Genomic DNA, 11,940 nt, shown 5'->3' with positions numbered 1-11,940 from the left:
TGTTAAACTGGCTTTGAATGAGGTGTGGGTTGGAATGTTCGGAATATTATATTAAATGGTCATTATGATTTTTTTTTTTTTATTAAAGACACTGGAACGCAATGTGAAGGTATTTGTGATATTCTCAATATTTTAAACTCACATGCCCCGCCCCCTTGGGTTGGGTCTGAGGTAAGCCGCCTATAAAGTGCCGCTAACACGGACCCAAGGTGAGAAGGGCTTCAGCGCTCTGGCAGGTATGATTAAGAAGACACACTCCTTTGGATACAGCCCAAGACTCTCCGCATCTTGACTCACAGCTGACTAAAGCTTGACTAAAGCTTCGGACTTTACGCAAAGAGCTCTCCGAGGTTTATTGCTGGACAGATTCTACCGAGCAGCACACTAACAATGAAGCTGGAGGTGCTGTGTGGGAGTCACTATGACATGAAGCATTTTGAGATGTCCAGTGATGCTGAGGGTCATGGGCGATCTCCTTTCCCTCCTGAAGAGGAGCTGGGGTCGGATGGGGACTGCGTGGCCCACAGTCCTCCACCTGTCACCCCGTGCGGCGGCAGCGGCAAGTCCAAGCCATACACACGTAGACCCAAGCCCCCGTTTTCATACATCGCTCTAATCGCTATGGCCATCCGGGACTCACCCAGTGGACGTCTGACTTTGGCGGAGATAAACGACTATCTGATGAAAAAGTTCCCGTTCTTCAGAGGCACTTACACCGGCTGGAGGAACTCGGTTCGTCATAATCTGTCTCTTAATGATTGTTTTCTCAAAGTGCTCCGGGACCCTTCCAGACCCTGGGGAAAGGACAATTACTGGATGCTCAATCCTCACAGCGAATACACATTTGCTGACGGGGTATTCCGGCGCAGAAGAAAGCGCATTAACAAAAAATTCAGCAGGGAACAAGAGGAGCCCGAGCACACAGAGGAGCCGCAGCTCATTCACCAGTCTGCCCCGAGCACCAAGACTGATTCCCGTCCCAAGTTTACCAGTTCATTCGCTATTGACAGCATCCTCAGCAAGCCGTTCAAGAGAGACTTAAATAACGAACGTTTGCCTCCCTTTCCTGCCTTCCCCTGGCCCTACTACACTGAACTAATGACCTATCATTCAAACACACCTGCCTCATATCTATATGTTAAGTCACCCTGTCATGTGGACTCCAGTGCCCAGCATATATCAACCCCCTATGGTGGTGGGTTTCTTTCATAGACAATTTGCAATATCACAAAGAAATGTGGACTTGCTGTTCGGTGACTCAAAATGATCACCTTGAGTTAGTCGCTAGTTTAATCTGACATAACTGTGGCGGGATGGTGGTTCCCTTTTATTTTTGTAGTAGTTTATCCTTAAAGCGTTTTCAAACTTGAAATTTCACACTCTGTTAGAAATGTTACCGAGCAGAGCATTAACTTTATTTCTTTAACAAACCTGTTAAAAATATGCACTTTGACTGTTTTTATGTCTTTTTATTTTGAGAAATGTGAAATTAATAATAAAAAAAAGTTGTGCTGATATCTGTTTCCTGTTGTTGTGTATATATCTATAACTGGAATTATAGATACTTCATAAAAGCATAGTTAACTGCCAGTGCAATTATAGAACGCACTATTCATGAGGGCGTATTCGTCTGACGCCTCCTCGAAACTATTTTCTAAATCTTGCATTGCCCAATATTTGTATAATAATAATAATAATAATAATAATAATAATAATAATAATAATAAACTTGGTATTGTTCTTTTTTCCCTCTTTCTTTCTGCTTCATGCTGCCAAAAGAAATATCATATAGTAGTATTTACTTTTTCATGTTCATGAAGCTCGCTGCTGCCGGATAGGGGCATCCAATATTTATGTTTTCTGTCTGGCGCTGCAAATAGCTGTCGCCTCAGTCACCACACATACTCAGGAAAGGGTTTATACAAATGCGAGCTCAACTCAAATTCAGAGCAGAAAGAAGGGTATTCCAGTTTGTGCTATTCATCTGACACTAGAAAGTAAATTTCCTCTAAAGCAGCTGTGCATCCTGGACGCACGAGTTTCGTGTTGGTAACAGCTTGCGCAGATTGTGCTTTTAACTTCACTGATGGTGACATTATTTCACGTCTTAAGCCACTCGAATTGCTGTAAACGTTTCACAGAAGAAAGGAACTTTGCATAGCGACATGTTCATATTTTATCATCTGAATCCTTCCAAAGACTTTTGTTAGAGTGGCTACTTTCATTTCTCCAGGGATGTAATCCAGGCTCCGAGAGGTAAACTGACACTTGGGCGCTGTGTGTGGTATGTTGGCACGCTCTGATGGAAAAAACATGCTCTGGCCTCTCATGTCAGAGCCCTTAACCCTGAACAGATCCCAACCAAATCAGGAGTCGGTGCTTCTCCCGCACAACTTTACAGTCTAAAGCTGCAATTGGGCACCTTCAGTGTTTGCTGTAAAGGGAGGTAAAAGGAAATAATTTGATCTTAATCGAACTCTGAGACTTCATTCATCATGATGTCGTGACAAATACCGGTTTGTCAAATGTGGACAGAAGTGTTTTGGAAAGTGAGTCGTGGGAGGAGATTTGTCTTACTCCAATGTGCAGTGTCCGGCTTCTAGGCTGGATACTTGCCAGATGGGGAGGGAGTAGTTCCTGGCGATTTCTTGGAGGGATTTGGGGGAATGGAGGGGCAGAGAGAGATTTAAGTACTGATAGGTGGTCGAGTTGTGTTTGGCCGGGTGGATATGCGCAAGCAAAGTCTAGGAGCTTTATTTCCCCTCTCTGATGGGATTATTGCCAGCGATGGGCAGAGAGAGGAAGGAGGCTCAGCGCCTGCGTTTCTTGATTTTCACGGTTATAATCTTACCGAGCATCGCAACGGGACACTGACCTCCGTGAATTCTGCGTTAGGAAGCCTTTAACGGTGCTTAAAATACAGGAAAAGAGAGTTGCATGTTGTATGAAACCAGAAAGAGGCACGGCTATGACGACTGAGAATTCCCAGCAACATCTGGATCTACCCAGTCCTCTGCGCGCAAGTCCAGCGGCCGGTGCTCTAAGGGCATCTGGGCTGAGCCCACAGCCAGTGATGGAGAGCGCGCATAATGAATCAGCAAAAGGGAAAAAGGGAAACTCCGGCTTGAGGCGCCCCGAAAAGCCTCCCTACTCATACATTGCCTTAATTGTGATGGCTATTCAAAGCTCGCCAACTAAAAGACTTACTTTAAGCGAAATATATCAGTTTCTCCAGGCCAGATTCCCTTTCTTCAGGGGATCATACCAGGGATGGAAAAATTCTGTCAGACATAACCTGTCTCTGAACGAGTGCTTTATAAAACTACCCAAGGGTCTAGGCAGACCTGGCAAAGGGCACTACTGGACCATCGACCCTGGCAGTGAGTTTATGTTTGAGGAGGGCTCGTTTCGTCGCAGACCCCGGGGGTTCCGGAGGAAATGCCAAGCTTTAAAACCAATGTACAGGATGATGAATGGGATCGGGTTTGGTGCATCCATGCTGTCCCAGAACTTTGATTTCCAATCACCCGCAGGCTCATTAGCATGTCATAACAGCTACAACTTAGATTTAATGGGTAATACAGTTCCAGGTGGCTTCGATGGACTCGGAGGAGGACATCACCTCCCGCACATGTCATCGAGCTCCGGGTCGTCATATATGGCCGCATGTCAGGTGGCCTCTAACGCAGACTATTGCCCCGACAGTAGCAGCAGCCCCCTGCAGTCCTCCCAAGCGATGATAGGCACTTTGGACTGTCAGTCTCCATATGCAAATGCAGCTTCACATTGGAGTACACCTGGTGTGTCATCGTACATCAAACAGCAGTCGGTGAGATCAAGCAGTCCAAACTCCTCAGCCGTACATGCGGGAATGACGTCTTACGCGCTGGACCAGGGCTATTTGCACCATAATGCACGAGATTCTGACATTTCAGGTATGCATTTTATTACCTACACTGTTTTATATTCTCTGCTTACCACAGTGAGTCACTTGAGGCCGTGAATAACTGATCATTTATCTATCACAGATAAAGTCAACGCTCTTTTTAAAAAACAAAAAACAAAACAAAACAAAAAACAGATTTTCATGTTTCACACACATAAAAAATACATAGAAAAATCAAGATTTTACAATGTATTTTTTATGCGAACAGGTTTATTTAAAAATCTATACATAAAACATATCAATTTGTAATATATTTAAAATTAAAATTGAAAAGCAGCAAGATGAACAGAAAAGTAGTTTTTAAGGCTATAAAATATTTTTTGATATTTATTATTATTATTTTTTTATCACGCATCAAAATATTGGTGTTCAATCGTGGCTTTTGTTTCATTTAACTGATTTATTGCTATCATTGTTATTTCACATTTTATTATCATGCCATAGCGTCTGCATAGAAGCCTTTTCAGAGGTCCCCGTGTTACACAAATGTAGGTCTAAATACACAATAACAGCAGCTCATTAAAACTGTTAATTATGAAAACAAACCTTTTTTAAAAATTTCAAGCAGATTCATAAACTTCACTAAAAATGTCAAACCTGCTTTTATTGTATTATTGATTAGTCTGTAAACACGTTTTTTTTTGTTAAAATACGCTAAAAGGCACATTTGTATACAATGAAAAACATTCATTAATATATATATATATATATATATATATATATATATATATATATATATATATATATATATATATATATAATTTTTTTTTTTTTTTTTTTTACAAGTAGTTCTTTTTAGAAATATAAAATTAGGAAAATCAGCAGACTTGATTTGTTTATCAGAATCTGTCTCAAAATGCGTTTAATACCTTATTGTTTGCAATGGGAAAAATCTGTTGTTTTATTACGATTTGTGACTTTAGGATGTTAGAGTGAGGAATCCACTAGAATTTGCATCATCAACTGCCTAACAGTGTAAACATGAACTGCTCTTATATCCTTTGGATAAAGGCAGCTATGGAAAATATGACAACTTTAAAAGAAAAAAGATAAAAAGAAAGACAGAAATAAATAAATGTTGTTCAAAAGTAGCGCCAACCAATTTTAGGTCTAAAATTGTCTAAAAGGAAATGCTCTAAAGTTGTGGCCCTTTTTCTTTCTTTCCTTTTTTGGTTGCGTGCTTCTATAAATCTACAGCTTGACCAAAGAAATGACTACTTGACCTCTTGTATCCTGTTTGTTTACAGTGGGATTGTCTCGATATTCCAGCCACTCAGCTCCCGTGTGTGACAGGAAGGAATTCGTTTTAAACCTTCATCCCAACACCAGTGGATCGTATTATCATCAGCTCCATCATCATCATCATCATCATCAAAGCGTCTATCAGGACGTAAAGCCATGTGTAATGTGACAAGAAGAGGCAAAGTGGTTCCTAAAATAAAACCCACAAATCCACTTCATTTAAGTTAAGCCCTTGGCGGAGTGATTCTAACATAACATTTCCTTATACGGCAGCTTATGAAGCACATCTTTCTTTCCAATGAACTTTGACCTTTCAATTTCTTTAGTAATCATTTTGTTGTGGGGACTTGTTTTAGCACTTCACGTTTTCCTTATGCGACTGACGTCACACACGTGGATAAGCAATATCTATATTGTACCAAAAACGTCAATATATCTGAACCTTTCACTTAATTTTGTTTTGTGTTTTTTCTGATGGTTAAACTGTTGCTTCCCGCCTGTAATAATCCCTAATCATTAAAGAGATTTATTTTTGAAAGGACCATTTCGAAGTGATGTCTTAAATACTAAATGACTATAAGAAAGGGTAGACAACGTGTTTTCTAGAAACAGTATAGATCTTTTTTAAATGTTGGATTTAAAAAGTAAGTTTTGTTTCTCAGGAGCTCAGCAGAACAGTAGTCTTTAAAGTTTTGCAGAGGCACAAATTTGAAACCATGAGAAAGCAAAAGTAAAAGACACACTCATCAGGGAACACCAGCTGTGTTATGGGTGCTTTCTTCTCAGTTTCATAAATATGAACGAAGTATAGATTATTTTATTTAATGTTATATCGACTTTTGCACTTTTTTTTATTGTGAAAAGTTGGGCTTAATGAAAAGTAGTTCATCTTCAAGGTTGTTCATATTTTGAGGATAATTTATGTATACGTTGTGACTTCTTTGCATTAAACTGCTGCCACAACAGCATCACTGATGTAAAATATAATACTGACATAATTAGTAGCCAGAAAGAAGAGGGAGAGGAGGCCACGTACAGTGAGCAACAGTGAAGTGACAAAATCTTACATTTTTCTTCAGTGCTTTTTGGTTTGACTTGCACTGCCATCTTGTGGTAAGTGAAAGTTTTTGGAATTCTAAAATAAAATTTCTGCGTTTGGTATTTGCAGAGGATTCTAAAGGTCCCACAGAACAGCCAGATGGACATTCAGTCACTTTAGCAGACGGTATACGAAACGGTATTTATCGATCAAAAACATAAACATGAAAACATGAAAAGAAACCCAACAATTCTTCTGGTATAAACTGAACCTTCAGACCAAAAGAACCTCCAGACATAAAAACGTGACAAGGTGAATAAACTATATTTCACATAGACTAATGACAGTGTACGCACCCTGATTTTTTTTTAGACAGCCATACTCTCGCTTAATTACCCACACGTGGGTCTCGTTCTATCGTCATACATATCGATTTATATCACATTATTGCGAACATAATCCACATTGTTAGTATGAAAGTACATGTTCATATGTATATATATTTGGAAAGTTACTACATAATTTTAAATTTCCTAAAAGCAAAGGCTTCTTCCTACATAAACCTTATTAACGGCTCTGCTGTCCATGGTGCTGAATATGTGTTTTTTATTTTGATACGTTTTTTATTATAAACGCAAAAGTAATGGGGCACTTTCTGTATTTTTAAGATTGTAATACTCCCTCGGTATATAAGAATACACACACTGTGTTTATGTGATATAGAGATCGGTAATTCAAAGTTGGTGGGTTTACAAGTCCAGCCCCGATAAAGGCAAAGGTTAACTGTATTAAATTGCATCTCAAATATTGAGGTGTTTGTAGGTGTGATTTTATGTGATACTGCTGACAGCATAAGAGTCATCAAGCGTATTCCTTTATCCAAGCATTCTCCTAATGAATCACTTCAAGGTTAAATTTCATTGGGAAGTCACAGATTAAAATTCTGGCATTATTATTCTTATTTTTTTTTAATACAAATTAACATAACGTAACATGCAGTCAGAAAAAACAAACATTTCAAACAAAAACCGAAATAGGAGGTTGTTCTATTTCTGGAGGAACAGTCAAATTCTCCTCACTAGCCCAGCAAATGACAAATTAACTACATGGTTATTTTGAATTCTGGGACTCCAGTTTCGATCAGTGCTCTGATGTGGTTTAGTTTGTTTCAGTCATGACTGACATCTTTATACTTTACTCTTTATAGTGACTGCTAACTGACCAAGAGAATGAAAGGCATGCGTCGGAGCAGCTAAAGACGATAAAACAAGGTCTAAGCAGAAAATTCATCAAACGCATGAAAATAATTTCATTCAACATGTCACTGAAGGGAATGAGACCAAAGACCGCAAGAGACAATGGTCCAAGCTACGAGCCGCTGTATTTATATGGGTCAGAGAAGTGGTTTGCGCCTTGAAACAGTCAGTGTCAGTGACAAGCACAGTTATTGACATGAGATATTTCAATTGCATATAAACAAATTACCATAATACAGTACTTACAATAAGACAAACTTTTTTTTATCATTAACAACTATAACTATTTACAAAATATAAATGACTGTTATTGTTAGTTTTGTCGTTGTTGTTATTATTGTAAGCAAAGAAAGTAAAAGCAGAAAACGGAATATCACTGTAAAGAAGTCTAGATTCAGAAAAAAAGTGAAATACAGTAGTACCCGAGAAAATACTTTAAAAAGTACAGCACATCTATCTATCTATCTATCTATCTATCTATCTATCTATCTATCTATCTATCTATCTATCTATCTATCTATCTATCTATCTATCTAGATAGATAGACAGATAGATGTATATAAAAGTATAACGTCATTAGAATTGTACAGCTTTTTCCAATAAACAATCGGGTATCATCCTGTAAATAAATTAATTAATTAAATTAAAGATGTTTAAATAAACAGTATGTTTACAGTATGGTCCTTGTAAAGTTACAGGAAATCACTGATGCTGCCAGTAATTTACTGTAAAATTTTACAGTTTTCTTTTGTTTCGTTTGTCACTTTATTAGGCAAATGACTTGTGAAATACTGATCGTAATGCTTTGGCTACAGTAAGAAGCTTTTTGTTTTGTTTTTGTTTTATTTTTCTATTTGTTTGAATATTTAAAGGAATTTGTGGCACTACACTTGTCATTGTTAAAATTAAGGTAAAGATAAAAATACACGTTTTTATGAAGGAATTGTTTTACTAACCTAAAAGGTCATGCTTATACACCGCAACCCAAACGGTTCTTTAGTATGCTATTTATGCATACTAAGTTAAATACACATAATCCATATACAACCTGTTTACTCTTTCAAATAGGCCAACAAAAATTGTCTGTTTGCCATTTAATGAATCTCTTTAGTCCTGCTTGACACGCTGACCTGGAACATTAGAGAGCCACAGAGAAAATGCTCTTCTCTGGTATCCTGAAACACCTGTGGAAATTATTTTAGTTTATTCGCACATTTAGTGCATGAAAACAACAAGCAGGCTTTTATGATCAGTTTTGCTTCATAGTATTTAAGGTTGTTCCTTTCACATAACTGAAGGTGCTTGTTTGTATTTTCTGATTTGCTCAGTCAGTCAGCAACTGTAGTACAGAATTAAATCGGGAGATGGCAGCAGCCGCTAAAAAATGTTCTGAAACCCATGTCAGTGCTGCTCAGGGGGCTCATGTGGATCACTGAATATAATTAATATCCTGAATATATATACCGTTATCATGTACACAAAAAAATAAACAGACTAGTTCGTTGGCCGCTATGGGTGATTTTTAGGAAGTTTCTTTCTTCATATTTATTATAGTTCCTCTGAAAAGTTAGGTTTAACGTTAAAGGGTTGATGGCCACAACAGCAACAGCTGACAAGAGTTGAAATAATTCTTACATACTGGTCATATTTCATCCCTTCACAGTGTGATCCAGAGGCCATAGCAAGACCTGAAAACATGACAAGGTAAGAACATACTGGAACTGTTGGCATTTATTATGTATAACCGTTACAAAGATTTAACACCATCCTCACTGCTATATCATAAAACAATCTAATAACTCCTACATAGTATTACCAATATTAATTCACACATTAATTAACATAAAAATTGCTTTCAAAGAGTGGTAAAAAAAACCCCAAAAACTTGTCTGTGGAACTTTCTCATGCATTTCCCACACTCAGTGAAATGGCAGCTCAGGCGCCCTAAAAGTATAACCTGGTCACCGCCCAACTTCTCCATTAATCATTGTTTTATTCTGAGGTAATGGTCAGTTAGTTTAATCTCAGTTAGCTCTGACCCCTATATGACCTCTTTGCCTTCTGTGCACCATGACCACTCTTGTAGCCCCTTCACACAGGAAGTTGTATGCGCTGCACTGACCGCTAGACTGGATGAATGGCCAGAAATTTGTGTTGCGCTTGCTTCTGTGCTCTATCCGTACTTTTTTCGGTCACGCTCGCTCCCTGTCATTCTGCGGTTTTATTGGTTGGGAGAACGTACGTCATACTGCGAGAGCGCTCACCGGATGGCGCACTTCTCATCGCACTGGCAAATCGTTCGTGCGCGGTGTGAGCCTTAGGAAACGATATGTTTCAGAGCTCATCGACGACATTGTTGAATTGTATGGTTATGTCTCTTGGCACTGCTTTACTGTTTCACTGGTTTGTGATTCTCCTGATCCTCGAAACACCAGCAAGTCCCTGTCAATGCGGGAAATGTGGTGTGATCACAAACAGCTCTTATTTCAGTGTCGCCACTGTCTCATTAATAAATTATTGCGTTTGTAGAAATCAGCTGAACTTCATGAACTCAGCTAAGACTGACATGACGACAGGCTGCAACTGCAACTGTACCCTTTCTGAACGCTAGAGGGAGCCACGTTCATAGTGATTGGGATAAACCCTCCAACGCCCCCCCCCCCCCCCCCCCCCGCTCTGTTTCTCCTTTTTTTTACACTCCACTAAAAATTCAAGTTTGATATACATATTTTTTCATATTCACAGTATTGTATTTGTGTTTTGAAACATCGGTTGTTTAGCAAAACGATACAGCTTACAATATAGTTAGTTCATTCAAAATTCACACTTTTAGGCTGTTGCCATTATATTTGTTTATATTTTCTTTATGTGGTTTGCTATGATTTCGGCCCTTAGTATAATGTTATTAGTAATTATGAAGGCGAAAGACAGAAAGTGATGATCAACATAAACACACAAATATGATAAACTGACGGCAAATGTAATTTTTAAACAAATTATATCAGGAATATATTTTTTTTTATTGAGAATAACATCTCCATTACTTGTACTGCCACTGGTTCGAGAAAAGACACACATAAAGCGCCTGAAGTTGTGTTTATTGATTTGACACTATATCATGTCTTTCACTGTGATCCAGCCGTGAATTCTTTTCTTTCTTTTTGTAAATAAAGGGTTAGGGAGGAGTGGGTGAGCAGGCCGTGGTATTAAGTAAAAGGCCCGTCGTGAATTGTGTAAACAGCCCAGGGCGGTGGAAAAAGTTCATGCCCGGGTCCATGTAAGGAGAAACCAGGCCACTGCACGGATATTTAATTAAGACGACCTGCGAAGGATTACAGCGATATTGGGACTGTAACCTTGTCTCAAAATGATCATTAACAATTTCATGCACCGTCGCTCTTGACAGTTAGGGGACATCTATGGCCCTTCAGGGTCGACTTATTGAACTGTTTTTTATATTTGGTCAAAATGTCTTATTTATCTGATTTGCGCTTCAGACCTTTTACATTATAAACTCATTAGAGTTTTTTTTTAATTACACAAAGAATTAAATCTGGGTAAAGAAACGGAAGAACTGTGCGTGTAAATAATTGTTTGCTGATGCTAAAATTATTCTCTACAGTCCAGTTTTCTTTAGGATAATAATTTCCAGATGAGCTTTCACCATCACCGCGCAACAAATATTCAGATATTTTTGATGAAAAGCCACACATGGAAGGTGTCGTCCCATTTGGTTCCCGGTCCTAAATGCTCTCCCTGAATAAACTTTCACAACTCTGGTCACCTGAAGCCCAAATTGTCTCTGATTCTCGCTGTAATGAGGTCGCACTTAACGCCCACTGCCAGCACTGTGAGGTTCTCTCCCGCTTTGATCTCACACTGACCTACTGCTGGTGTTGAATGTTTTTAACCAATCAAATGCACTTTAAAGATGTTAAATTGCACCATTTGGTTCGCTGGTGTCAGCGCCTTTTCTGCAAAAACAAAAAGGAAATATTGCAATGAAATAATTTATTTTTCAGAGCAATGACCGTAGGAGAAAATGTAAATTAAATACAATGTGATTGTTTTAAAGGGATCAGAAATATTTTGGCACTGAAAATAGCGGACAGTTACTGCACTTCTACATTTGAAATATAAATACCATGTTTGTGCCATTTCAGCTTAATTAAATGTCTTGTAGACCATGTCTGATCTTAACACAGAGTGCGGGGAAATGAACTCCATGAGCTGACTGTGTACATGTTGCTCTGTCGTGTCCGAAGCTTTGGCTGGAGCGGACTGGGAGTTAGCGACACCTCCTAGGTTTCTTTTTTTTTTCTTTTTGTCTTTCTAAAATCCCTGAGTTTGGCCAGCAGCTTTCTGCTCCCTTTGCACGCCCGGACATCCCATTGGACAGCTCCTGCGCTTTCGTAGGCGGAGCTTCCCTGGCAGCAAAAAAGGAGGAAAGAATTTAA

General features: G+C 38.8%; 2 protein-coding genes across 2 annotated transcripts; both read left to right on the top strand.

The window, feature by feature from the left end:
• Positions 1-221: 221 nt before the first annotated feature.
• Positions 222-1,662, top strand: foxq1a (forkhead box Q1a). The gene has a single exon (XM_085389330.1). The coding sequence runs from the start codon at positions 391-393 to the stop codon at positions 1,210-1,212; it is 822 nt and encodes a 273-aa protein (XP_085245456.1). The 5' UTR covers positions 222-390; the 3' UTR covers positions 1,213-1,662.
• A 716-nt stretch (positions 1,663-2,378) lies between these two features.
• foxf2a (forkhead box F2a) lies at positions 2,379-5,744 on the top strand. The gene is made up of 2 exons (XM_085388791.1): positions 2,379-3,935; positions 5,194-5,744. Exons 1-2 carry the CDS (start codon positions 2,945-2,947, stop codon positions 5,355-5,357), a joined length of 1,155 nt encoding a protein of 384 aa, XP_085244917.1. The 5' UTR covers positions 2,379-2,944; the 3' UTR covers positions 5,358-5,744.
• The last annotated feature ends 6,196 nt before the right edge of the window (positions 5,745-11,940 follow it).

Source organism: Rhamphochromis longiceps, linkage group LG18 (assembly GCF_057381845.1).
Source record: "Rhamphochromis longiceps isolate RC_006_pf linkage group LG18, R_longiceps_female_GT1.1, whole genome shotgun sequence".
In the NCBI taxonomy this organism is placed as follows: Eukaryota; Metazoa; Chordata; class Actinopteri; order Cichliformes; family Cichlidae; genus Rhamphochromis; species Rhamphochromis longiceps.
Note: the sequence above shows the minus strand (reverse complement) of the source record. Positions and strands in the feature narration are given on the sequence as shown.